This window comes from Sorex araneus, chromosome X (genome assembly GCF_027595985.1).
Source record: "Sorex araneus isolate mSorAra2 chromosome X, mSorAra2.pri, whole genome shotgun sequence".
Lineage (NCBI taxonomy): Eukaryota > Metazoa > Chordata > Mammalia > Eulipotyphla > Soricidae > Sorex > Sorex araneus.
This window is the reverse complement of record NC_073313.1, coordinates 122442311-122455715: the sequence shown is the minus strand read 5'-3', so window position 1 is coordinate 122455715 and position 13405 is coordinate 122442311. Positions and strand designations below refer to the sequence as shown.

Sequence of the window (13405 nt, the reverse complement as noted above, 5' to 3'; positions counted from 1 at the left end):
TCAACTTGCCTGACCACCATTAGACAAATAGGCAGAACCAGAAGGAAGTGAAATGCTCACTCAACAAATAGAGCATCTTCCCAATGCAGTTACCATTGACCAGGCCACACCATAATAGAATTTGCGACATTATGGATTCTCTTTGAGGTGTAGAAACTAAAATAAACTAGCTTAGATTGAGCAAATAGAAAAATCAAACACCCTCAGCCCATGGCAGTCTCATTTTTCAGTCCAGGTTTATATTCGCTTCAGCTTCAGTTCACTGGGATTTAGAATCATTCCCTTTGCCGCATACAGTCCTTCTGAGAATAGGTCAGATAAAATATCTTACCTGGAAAGGGTAAGGAAACCTTTCAATGATTGAAATCTGCTCCATTTCACTGGATTCCTCACCCCTTCTCTGTAATGAATGAGGGCATGGTTATTGACTAAAGCATTGTTCTTTTCTGAATTTCCATAGGTGCTAGGGGTCCTTTAACAATGATTCTAGAATGTTCTTCTGCACAATGTTAATTCTTAGTGATTTATTTCTATAATCCAATAGGGACACCTATCCATAGGATCCACTACACATTGACTCAAATATATAAGCATAACAAAACCTCAGAAATTTCATATCACTAAGGAAATGAAGGCTACTCAGTAAATGGTGCTGGGACAAACATTTACACAGTAGAGTAAAATACAGATGGTTTAAGCACTTAACACCAAAAAAGGAAAGCATGGGTGACCAACAAAAAGTATTACTGGCTATAGCATTTTGTGGAAAGCAAGGTCTAGTATAATTCTAACAGTACCATTAAGAAAAAGATGAGGGGGAGCTGGAGCAATAGCACAGTGGGTAGGTCGTTTGCCTTACACGCGGCCTACCCGGGTTCAATTCCCAGCATCCCATATGGTCCCCTGAGCACCGCCAGGAGTAATTCCTGAGTGCAGAGCCAGGAGTAACCCCTGCGAGTTGCCAGGTGTGACCCCCCCAAAAAAGATGAGGGGGCTGGAGCGATAGCACAGTGGGTAGGGCCTTGCACACAGCTGACCTGGGTTCAATTCCCAGCATCCCATATGGTCCCCGAGCACAGCCAAGAGTAATTCCTGAGTGCATGAGCCAGGAATACCCCTATACATTGCTGGGTATGACCCAAAAAGCAAAAAAAAGAAAAGAAAAGAAAAGAAGCGAAGAGAAGAGAAGAGAAGAGAAGAGAAGAGAAGAGAAGAGGAGAAGAGAAGAGAAGAGAAGAGAAGAGAAGAGAAGAGAAGAGAAGAGAAGAGAAAAGAAAAGAAAAGAAAAGAAAAGAAAAGAAAAGAAAAGAAAAGAAAAGAAAAGAAAAAAGAAAGGGAAGGGAAGGGAAGGGAAGGGAAGGGAAGGGAAGGGAAGGGAAGGGAAGGGAAGGGAAGGGAAGGGAAGGGAAGGGAAGGGAAGGGAAGGGAAGGGAAGGGAAGGGAAGGGAAGGGAAGGGAAGGGAAGGGAAGGGAAGGGAAGGGAAGGGAAGGGAAGGGAAGGGAAGGGAAGGGAAGGGAAGGGAAGGGAAGGGAAGGGAAGGGAAGGGAAGGGAAGGGAAGGGAAGGGAAGGGAAGGGAAGGGAAGGGAAGGGAAGGGAAGGGAAGGGAAGGGAAGGGAAGGGAAGGGAAGGGAAGGGAAGGGAAGGGAAGGGAAGGGAAGGGAAGGGAAGGGAAGGGAAGGGAAGGGAAGGGAAGGGAAGGGAAGGGAAGGGAAGGGAAGGGAAGGGAAGGGAAGGGAAGGGAAGGGAAGGGAAGGGAAGGGAAGGGAAGGGAAGGGAAGGGAAGGGAAGGGAAGAGAAAAAGATGAGTGACCACAGTTGGAAGCCTGACTCACGAACTGGAGGAGAAGGCCGCTGGGATAGAAAAGGGACCACTAAGTCAATGATAGTTGGAGGGATCGCTCAGGGTGGGAGATGTGTGCTGAAAGTAGATAAAGGACCAAACATGATGGCCTCTCAGTGTCTGTATTGTAAACCATAATGCCCTAAAGTAGAGTGAGAGTAAGAAGGAAATTGTCAGCCATCAAGGCAAGGGGTGGGATGAGGCAGGGTGGCAGAAGGGATACAGGGGGTATTGGTGGTGGAATATGTACACTGGTAGAGGGATGGGTGTTCAATCATTGTATGACTGAAACTCAATCATGAAATCTTTGTAACTATAACTCACAGTGATACAATTAAAAAAAGAAAGAAAAAGATGAGTGAATTTGATGACACAGACTTAAAAAAGAAAACCTCAGTATGGTTTAAAAGAAAAGCAATGACACCAAAAAGATTTAAAGATAAATTAAAATATTTGAACATACATAAAATATTAATATTTTTAAATTATTTGTCTTTTAAAATTTAAGGCGCCTTGATTGCAAAGTTGTTCACAATAGAGTTTCAGGCATACAATGTTCCAACACCAATCCCATCACCAGTGTCAACTTCCCTTCACCATAGTTCCCAGATTCTTTCCCACCCCCCACCTCCACCCCATCCTGCCTCCTTTCCAGGCACATTTTTAAGTTTTATTACTGTACTTTGGGTCTCCTGCTTACAGTGCTATTAGCTCTGTGGTTTCAAAACATACATAAGCTCTACACCACTGATTTACTAGGGACTCCTGACCCCTGCCCCTGTTACCTTCCATCCACCTCTTCTTACTACCTCCCTTGATCTCTTTTGTCCCCAATCTTTCTCATTTCTATAACCTAAGGTTCAGGGCAATCAAGGCATTCCTCCTTTGATATCTTGCATTCTATTAAAGGAGTAATATTATATATCAAGATCTCTTGAAGAGTACTAATAATAGGATACATATTATGGTAGAAAGCGCGCAAAATATGATAGCCAACTCAGAAATGAAAAATATAAATGTACTTTACACATATAATTATTCAATCTTATGAGTAACAAAAGTGTTGCAAAATAGGTCAGCAATAAAATATTACTTTTTGCTGCTGTCAAATATTATGAATATCTGGTATTGGATTTCATAGAGAAATAATTATAGAGAAACATTATAGAGAAATAAATACCCTCCTACATATCTTCTAGGAGTGTATGAAATTCAAGTTCCACTTCTAGACAGTAACATGTAATAAAAACCCAAAAATAACCAAATGTACAGATTTCATAAAGAGGCCAAAATTTTACTTCTAGAAAGTTATTATAAGAAAGATAGAAGTATGCAAAACGTATGTTTATCATGGTATGTTGATAATATCAAGTAATTAGACACAATGTAAATGCACACTAGTAGATTGGTTAAATAACATTGTACTCAGAAAATGGAAGACAGTATAGTTACTAAAATGGTGTTATTAAACAACGGTGTTATTTCTGGAAAATTTTTTGCATATATTATCAAATTGAAAATGTAGCTTACAAAGCAAGATATAAATTATAATTCATTTTTTCTTTACTTTTTTTGTTTGTTTTGTTTTTTAAATTTTTTAATTTATTTTTTTATTGAATCACCATGTGGAAAGTTACAAAGCTTTCAGGTTTAAGTCTCAGTTATACAATGCTCGAACACCCATCCTTTCACCAGTGCACATATTCCACCACTAAGAATCACAGTATACCTCCCCCCCAACCCCCCACCTCCCCAGCCCCCACCCCGCCTGTGTAACTGATAAATTTCACTTTACTTTGATTACATTCAATATTTCAACAAAAAACTCACTATTATTGTTTGGAGTTTCTCCCCCCTAAAGTCGGACTTTTCCTTTACTTTTGAACCATATCTTGTAATGCTCAGGGGTTACTCCTGGCTCTGTTATGAGGAATTACTCCTCATGGTGCTTTGGGATGCCACGCAAGGCAATCACCTGACCCACTGTACTATGACTTTGGCTCTAACTGATACATATTTTTAATCAACTTAGAAGACAGTATTCCTGGAGGGAATCTGGAAAGTTAGAAGAAAATATGTAATAAGCTATTAAACCAACTTTTTCCACTCTGGCAAAGCTCTCTCTTGTTTCTTGAACAAGCATAAGTATCTCTCTTTGTCTCCTTTCACTTTTTTTTCTTCTTGAGCCAAATTTGGTGATGCTCAGAGGTTATCCTTGCTCTGCACGCAGGAATTCCTCTTGGCAGTGCACAGGGATCATATGCGATGACAGGGATCGAGCCCAGGTGGGGCATGTACTATTGTTTTGGCCCAAAAAAATGTAAATGCTTTTCACATTTCCTAAAGTAAATTTCTTTTAGTAAAATCTATGTTTCAAAAAAAGAAGAATCTTAATGACTCAGAGCCTTATAATTCTGATTTTCACACTAACTAAAGCTTGTAAAACTGAACCCGGTAACTGAAACAGTAAAACCAACTATTTCTGTTCAGTTAAAATACTTGATATGTTATGACATCATCCAAAAATTGATTTCACAAATTTTCAAGACTGAGTTATTTTGTATCTTGGTTTAAGATGCTCAGATTCAAATAACCAATAAACAACAAAATGAATACTTTCATATAGAAGCTCTACTGTGTTTCGCCTTGCACAGTATTATCTGTTCATTTACAGAGAAATTGAACTGTCTGAAGTTACGTGACCAACCACCCTTCTTCCCTGCTCTGATGTGACAATGGTAATCTCTTACCGGAATTTGTCTTTCAGGGGGAGGATTCTTTTCAGGAACCACCGTTTCAACGCAGGTGATCTTCTCAACATCTATTGAACCCTTTTTACTGCCTCTTCTCTGAATAGAATGAGGAAAAAATAGAGAAATATTACAAGTGTTTAAGAGAGGTTTGAAGAGGTATTACTGGGAATAAGCCGTTTGCTTGCCTTGTATGTGTTAGGCCCTAAGTTTGATCTGTAGCAGCACCACATACATAAAAATCATACAGTTGACCCTTAGGGGCCAATAAGGTGACTCAGGAGTAGAGTAGATGATTTGCATTGGATTACCTAGATTAAGTAACCAGATAATTAGGTTTTATTATCTAATCCATCATTTACGTTCTCTATCAGAACATGAGTTTTTGAAAATGACCAGATCTAGTAATCTAACCTTTTTTGATAGATAGAGAGAAAATACTACAGAACATTGTGTGATTGTGTGTGTGTCTTTGTCAAATGAAATAAGGAAGCAATGGCCAAGTTTATATTTAATTCGGGATAATAAATTAGTGATTCCTCACTAATTAAATTAAAATTAGGATTCTAATGGTACAGTTTCTCCTAAAGTTTTTGAATACCTTGGAAGTTTTGCCTCAGCATGACTGCAGCTAGATCTAGGCTAAGAACATTTTGTTGAGTTTGATCATTTTTTTGGTGATTGGGCTACACCTGGTTGCGCTCAGTGCTTATTCCTGGCTCTGCAGGTGCCAGGGATTGAACCCAGGTTAGTCACGTGCAAGGTAAGCAGACTACCTGCTATACTATCTCTCCAATCCCCTAAGTTTAAGGTGTAATCAGGTTCCTTTCAGCCCCTCCTCAAACCAAAGATATTGTATCTCTCTCTCCAGGAAGATGGAAGGCCAAGTCTTTGATACTTAAGTTTTACAGCAAAGAAACTTACCCCACGTTCAAAGTCATACTCATAGTAAGATAGTTTCTGTACAGTCAAGAGAAAGAGACGCTTCTTGAAGTTTAAAGGTGATGTTTTCTTTTTCTGCTGGGATCGCTTCAGAAAGATGCTCTCCAGTATTACTGCAGCCATAGCTTCCTTCTGGTGCTTCCTTGTGTACTGTTGGTAGTGAAAGTTCTTGAGAACTGATCACATTAATCCTTATTATTCCTCCCTCCACCTAAGCCGAGCCACATAGTTTCTTTTCTTTTTTTCTTTTTGGGTCACACCTGTCGATGCTCAGGGGTTACTCCTGGCTCTGCACTCAGGAATCACTCCTGACGGTGCTCGGGGGACCATATGGGATGCTGGAAATCGAACCCGGGTCAGCCGCCGAGTGTAAGGCAAATGCCCTACACTCTGTGCTTTCGCTCCAGCCCAAGCCACATAGTTTCAAATGGAACAGAACCATGCTAAATTTACAAAGAGCTTTCTGCCTACATTGATGTCTGCCTTCTTCCAGGCCCCATCTGTCAGTTTTCTGATATAATGGATGGACATTCAGTTGAAAGAATTGGTTCTACACTATGTAGAACCAGTAAACTGGTTTTTGGTTCATTTTTTGCTTTTGGGGCCACACCCAGCAATGCACAGGGGTTACGCCTGGATCATGCGCTCAGGAATTACTCTTGGCGGTGCTTGTCAGGGGGGACCATATGAGATGCTGGGAATTGAACCCGGGTCGGCCGCGTGCAAGGCAAACACCCTACCCACTGTACTATCATTCCAGCCCCTAAACTGGTTTCTTATATAAGGCCATGGAAGGTTCTGGATATTAGGTGAGCTGTTTCTGTGTTCTTGGGAAATTGTGGTGAGAGGCAGTTTTACAATAATCACCATTTTATGATACATGCAGAAGTTGTGAATAGCAAAATTCTCCATGCAGCTGTTGACTCTGATATCCCCAAAAGGGAAAATGCAGGTGTCAGAACTCTACTGAGGAAAATATTCGTCTTTCAGTTCCCAGTTTCCTAGACAGTGAATTTGATTTTTCAAACACTGTCACAGAGGTTTTTAACCAGGGGTCTAATAAGGATATGAAGGCTGCACCTGCAGTCATGGACATAAACTATCAACCAACTGATTTTATATATTTTGCTACTGTCTGAACTACAGAAAGGCAAGTTCCTCTAGGTTTTCTTATTCACACAAAACAATAGCACTTCATCTTAGATATACACTTAGAGTTTATGTATGATCTTATATTACTAATTCCAAACTTAACTATAAAGCTAAAATGAAAATATAAATAGTCTCACAAAAATGGGGGCAGTAAGTAAATACAAAAAAAACATTGCTACAATTCTCCGGTTTTTGCTTTGTTTTGTTTGTTTTTGAGCCACACCCAGCTATGCTCAGGGGTTACTCCTGGCTCTATATTCAGGACTCACTCTTGGCGATGCTTGCGGGACTGTACGGGAAGCAGGGATCAAACCCGGGTTGACCACAAGCACTTTACCCACTGTACTATCTCTCCAGCCCCTAACTCTAAGGTTTCGTTAGAGGTGTGCTTTCCTGGGGAGGAGTTCTTATTTTTTTAAAGCTGAACTCCTTGTGATTTTTGATGGCACCATGGAAGCAGAATAAAGTCAGCAATTTAATTTTCTCTACTTTTAATCACAGATTATTTTCATACCAGGAAATAATGAGAGTGGCTTTTATCAACGCCAGTGGCAATCCATATGCTATTTTACTCTTTCCTGTGGTGGAGCAGGTTCTATTATCATACCAAGAAGACAAAAATAGATTAAAGGAGCACTAGGGATCTTCAAAATACTACTTACTCACCATGTGGATGCGACTGTCTCCCAATAGTGTATTAGCTCAATGGTATGTAAAGGAATCTTTTGATAAAAAATGGGCAAAGGAGCAAAGCTGTCACTGCACCCTGCCGCAGTGCAATCTTCTTTCCTTGAATTCCTGGTTTAAACAGTATCTCACAGGACCAAGTAACTAAAAAGAGTTGATATGACTTATTCATACTTCATCTTAGATACCCACTTAGAGTTTATGTATGATCTTATACTAGTAATTCCAAACCTTAATTATATAGCTAAAAAAATAAGTAAATTTGTTCATTTATTTTAGATTTTGGGGACCACACCTGGCAATGCTCAGGAATTACTCCTGGCTCTGTGCTCAGGAATCATTCCTGTCAGGACTCACGGGATATATGTAGTGCCAGGGATCAAACCCAGGTCAGCCGCATGCAAAGAAAAAGACTACTTACTTTGCTATTTCTCAGGACCACCCTTTTTCTTTTCAAAAATTTTTTACTTTGGGGCTGGAGCGATAACACAGCGGGTAGGACGTTTGCCTTGCACGCGGCCAACCCGGGTTCGAATCCCAGCATCCCATATGGTCCCCTGAGCACTACTAGGAGTAAGTCCTGAGTGCAGATCTAGGAGTAACCCCTGTGCATCTCCAGGTGTGACCCAAAAAGCAAAAAAAAATTATTTTCTTTTTATGGGGCTACATCTGCCAGTGCTCAGAGCTTACTCCTGGCTTTGCACTCAGGGATCACTCCTGGTAGGCTTATGGGGACCATATGGCGTGCTGAAGATTGAACCTGGGATTGCCGTGCTACTGTGCCCTAGTAAGATAAGTGCCCTAGCTACTGTGCTATCACTGAGGTCCCCTTATCTTTTAATTTTTAAAGACAAAAAAATCCAGTTTGTACAAGGGGAAGCTTTCCTCTCTTTCAAGCTTCTGTGTTGGGATAGAGTTTAGTGGTGGTCTACACATGGAGAAGTCTCTCTTTAACCATAAACCTTCTGAGCAAGCGGTGAAATGTCCTTTACCTCTAAATATGGGGAATTTTTGGTATTTCTATGACCTCATTGTCCCCACTTATTTCTTGTGATCTAGTTCAGACACCCATATTATGAAAATGAGAGAGTTCTTCCTTGTCACTTCTAGTCCATCCACCAACAGTGTGAAATTCCAAGCATCCTTCTTTAAATTTTCCTTAAGGTTAGTGTGTCATGAGCACTGCGTATTAAAGGATAGTTGTTATTTTTTTAAACACTTATTGTGGAAGGTCTTAAAAAGGACCATATGGGGGGCTGGAGCAATAACACAGCAGGTAGGGCATTTGCCTCGCACGCGGCCGACCCGGGTTCGATTCCCAGCATCCCAAATGGTCCCCCAAGCACCGCCAGGAGTTATTCCTGAGTGCAGAGCCAGGAGTTAACCCCTGTGCATCACCGGGTGTGACCCAAAAAGAAAAAAAGGACCATATGCAGTATCAGAGATTTTTGTTTCCTTTTTCAGCACATACAGAGTCAATTCAACACAAAAGAAGCATCGTGAGGGCCACTCCTGCATCCCACTCAGGTGGTTGGATGAGAGATAGAAATGGCCACATGTAGTACTTATATGTACATACATAGAGAATTATTGTACATCTAGATAAAGAAAAGAGGCAAAATAATTGAAAGTCAGAGCTCTTCATTTTAAAACATAGAATTCCTTCGCTGTAGTTTTCTCTTTATTAACAATAACAGTGAGGATTTTTCACACCATGGTATTTTGCAACCTTGCTGTTTTGTATGCAGCAGCAGAATTCAAAACAAGGATGCTTGTTCCTAAGAGCTCAGCCATCTTGGGCTGAAAAGACAGATGAATGGGGTAAGTGCAGACTTTACATGCAGATGGCCTGCATTCAATCCCTGGCACTGACAGGAGCAACTCTTGGAACCGAGCTTCCAGAAGTAGGCCCTGAGCACCACTGGGTGTGGTACCCAAATTAAAAAACAAAGAGAATTAAGCCACATTACACATTGCAATATGAGAAACAACTGGTATAAAGAACACTTGCAGAATCAATAAACAAAACCATTTTTGTATTTTAGTTTTTGTTTTGGTATTACTTGGGGGCCATACCAGGAAGTGTTTCAAGGTATCTCCTATGGTACTCAGGAATACTGTGATGCTAGGAGTTGAATGCAGGCCTCCTGCACGCAAAGCATGCACTCAGCTCATTGAGCTATCTCTCTGATCCCTAAACTCAAACTAAATCCGTTTGGGACCTATTATTGGCAGTACTCCAGGAGACTCTAATTATAAATAAGCATAGTTCAAATAACTACAGTTGACCTTTAAACAACACAGGTTTGAAGTTCAAGGGTCTGTTTTCCTTTTTTGTCCTATCCAGCCTAAACAAGGTAAAAACAAAAATTGCCTTTGTGATAATCCACTTATTATTTTATTCATAACACTTTTTTTTATCTTACTTCAATATAAGAATATAGTATATAATATCTATAGCATGCAAAGCACAAATTCAACAACTGATTATGTTACCAGTAAGAATGCTGCTCAATGCAAAGGGAATGCCCTGCCACAGAGGCGGGGTGGAGTGGAGGGTACAGGGTGGGGGTGGTGGGAGGTATGCTGGGACCATTGGTGGTAGAAAATGGGCACTGGTGGTGGAGGGATGGGTACTCGACCATTGTATGACTGAAATGCAAGCATGAAAGTTTGTAAGTCTGTAACTTTGTCTCACGGTGATTCACTAATAATTTTTTTTTAATTTAAAAAAAGAAAAAAGAGGGGGCTGGAGCGATAGCACAGCGGGTAGGGCATTTGCCTTGCATGCAACCGACCCGGGTTCGATTCCCAGCATCTCATATGGTCCCCGGAGCACCGCCAGGAGTTAATTCCTGAGTGCAAAGCCAGGAGTAACCCCTGAGCATTGCTGGGTGTGACCCAAAAAGCAAAAAAAAAAAAAGATTTTTTTTTAAAAAAAGAATGCTGCTCATTGGCAGGCAATTAATAGTTAGATTTTGGCAATTAAAGGTTCTGGATTTTTCTATTGATTGGGGTTGGCACCCTAGTCCCCCAAACCTAATCAGTTATATTTAACAACCAGAATTTCTAAGCAGCAGGACTTTTCTTCACTTCTCCTTTAATATTATTTATTATTATTAATATTTAATATTATTTACACAGCAAGATTTCGGCCATTCTCTTTTCTCCCCCAGGGGAATAGAAGGGAATTCCTGTTGCTCTGTCTCATCTTTCTGTCAGGTCTCTTACATGCATTATTTCATTTCTCCTCACAACAAACAGACAAGGAAAATGAGACTCATGGCAGTAAAATTATGAGACATATCCAACCTCATCCATATGTGACTCCATAGCTCATGGCATTTCTGTAATACCTCATTGCCTCCCAGAGGTGCAAAGCCATGGTCCTCAGCACCCTGTCATTCCCCCATGACTATCACCAAAGAGCAGTTGTGACAATCCCTCTGCATCTTCCAGGAACATACAGCAAAAGAGGAAATGGTGGTAAGTCTAGGGGATAAGAAATAATTCAGAATTCAGGGCCACTGTCCTCTGCAGTGTTCCTCAGAATGTAAAAGATGATCAGCCACTGTTAACTGTATACTGTAATTTCACCTCATGACAACGCTTCACATCTCCCTCTATTCTCAGGAAGACATTTTCTCAAGGAAAATTTTTTCTTACACCTTTCCTCGAAATCCTTTATGAGGAGATCCCGTCCAACTGGTTGATTCCTCAGGTCATTTGCTGTTTCCTTTTCGGGTTTTTTAATTGTTGATGGTTTGCAAGTCCAGTGTTTAGTTGGAACCTCCATTCCTCTCTGTTCTTTGGGGTCTTATTAATGTGAATGTAAACCCTTGATTGAATATACTTTCTATATTTGGGATGCAAGATAGTTTTTAATGAACAAAGTTTATTTAGAAGTAAGGGGGAAAAAAGGGAAATACATACTCAAGAGAGAACGTGGGCTTCTCCACAGTGAAAAAAGCCATAAGCAAAGAGATATAGAGATAATCAACCGAGATATGTTTAAGGAAGAAGAAGGGCTTGCAGAGAAACCCTTGATATACTTCCATATTATGAAATATCTCAATTAGAAAATACAAAGTATGACTTTATAACCATGTATTCATGTCTTAGCTCTCCCAGATCCTAATATTGTTCCATTAATACTTTGTTGGTGAGAATTTTTAGAAATGAAATAATATCAATAGAGTCAAAACCTCTTGTAACCTCTTAGCCCCTGCTGTATTCAAAAATTACTAAATGTGTACATTTAGTACACGAATTACGAATCACGAAATCCCATTAATCATCGATTTCTCGGGCGGGCTCAGTAACCTCTCCATTCGTCCTTTCCCTGAGATCTTAGAAGTCTCTCTCAACTCGGCCCTCCCAACCTGGGTTCCTCTGCCAGTACCTTCATGCATGAGGCCTGTCCAAACGTGCGGAGAGGGGCCTCGAGCATGGCTGTAGCTAGGTTCCAGTGGTCTTCGGCCGCCAGGAACTCTGCTTGGGGCGGGGAGGGAAGCTGGAGCCCATCCCCTCCGAGGGTCCCCGGGGAAGACAGCCTGGCGTGCGGGCAAGAGACTCTCTGCACATTTAGTACATTTAGTACAATATGCACTATGTGTGTAATTTTGTACTATATGTGTACTTTTGTACTATATGTGTACATATAGTACAAAAAGTACTATATGTGGACGATTATTAGTGCTAGGCCTGTTTATAGTATTATTATATGTGTAAAAGTTCATAAAAGATATTTAGAATTCAGGGACAGAGTTCAATGGGCCAAGTGCTAAGGCCTGGGTTTGATCTCTGCCACTGTATGGACCCTGAGCACTTCCAGGAGCAACCTCTGAGACCAAGCTGTGAATATCCTCTGAGCATTTCCGAATTTGGTACCCCAAAGAGATACTTAGTATTGGTTTGCGTGTTTTATATTCTTATATAAGTGGTACATATTTTATAGCAACTTGCTTCCCCCCCCCAAATATAATTGTTATAATTTAATTTGGAAAAAACGGTAGCTCTAATTTGTGTTCAATTTTCATATGAACTAAGTACTCTATATGATGAGTCACTTCACAATTTATACATTAGTATTTTGGAGGTGGAGGTTTGGCCACACCTCTCAGTGTTCAGGGGTGCTGGTAGAGATTTTCAACTTTAAGTGGCAGACTTATACATTTGACTCCTCTGTTAACCTTGTGCCATCCCTTGTTCCCTTTTTACAAATAATTAATTTGGGACTGAAGGGCTCAATGGGCTCAGATCATGCAGAGTAGATTTTGCAAGTGGGAAGACCAGAATCTATCCCCAGCACCACGAGCACATCAGCACAATCTATCCATGAGCACTAGCAGAAGCTACCCCTGGGCAAAAAGCTAGGAGTATTCCCCAAGTACCACGGTGTGTCTCCACCAAATCAAAACAAACAACAATATGACAACCCTTGGACTCTGGATATAGAGATTACCAAGCAAGAGGCAAGTGTGGGAGGGCCAGAAGTTGTGAACTAGAAGTGACACCTGGACAATGGTAAAGGGTCTTAGGCACTCTGGTGATGTTGGGGTGGCAGTAACTCTGTAAACCATAAATGTAAACACTATTGTGTTTACTATTGTAACCATGTTACCTCAACTACAATTTAAAATAGATACTATATTGTTTAAAAATTGAAATCTCTTTTTTGTTTTTGGGAAACTGGGCACATAGGTGGTAGGAAATGTCCAATGGTGAAAGGATGGGTATCGAAACATTCTGTGACTGAAACATAACCATTAACAACTTTATAGTTGTATCTTAGAGTGGTTCAATAAAAAGTAAATTAAAAAATTGAAATCCTTCAGCTGTTGTTTTGGGGCCACATCAGAGGTGCTCAATGCTTATGCCCGGCTCTTTGCACAAAGATGAGGAGTGTGTGGCTGGTTCAGGAGGGGCATAGAACCCAGGTTGGGTACATGCAAAGTATGTGCCCAATCTGCTTTATGAGCTCTCTGACCCCTGAAATGTTACTCTTCAGTATTATCTTCTTGGGGCCTTAC

General features: G+C 40.6%; 1 protein-coding gene across 1 annotated transcript in view; it reads right to left on the bottom strand.

Moving 5' to 3' along the window:
• The window catches only part of BTK (Bruton tyrosine kinase), a 46818-nt gene that overhangs the window by 28528 nt on the left and 4885 nt on the right, over positions 1-13405 (bottom strand). Inside the window, exons 2-4 of the mRNA XM_004611660.2 lie at positions 5517-5684; positions 4593-4691; positions 332-400 (exon numbers count right to left, since the gene is read on the bottom strand). Coding sequence (XP_004611717.1) covers positions 332-400; positions 4593-4691; positions 5517-5657 — 309 coding nt within the window. The 5' untranslated portion in view covers positions 5658-5684. The remainder of the gene's footprint in view (positions 1-331; positions 401-4592; positions 4692-5516; positions 5685-13405) is intronic.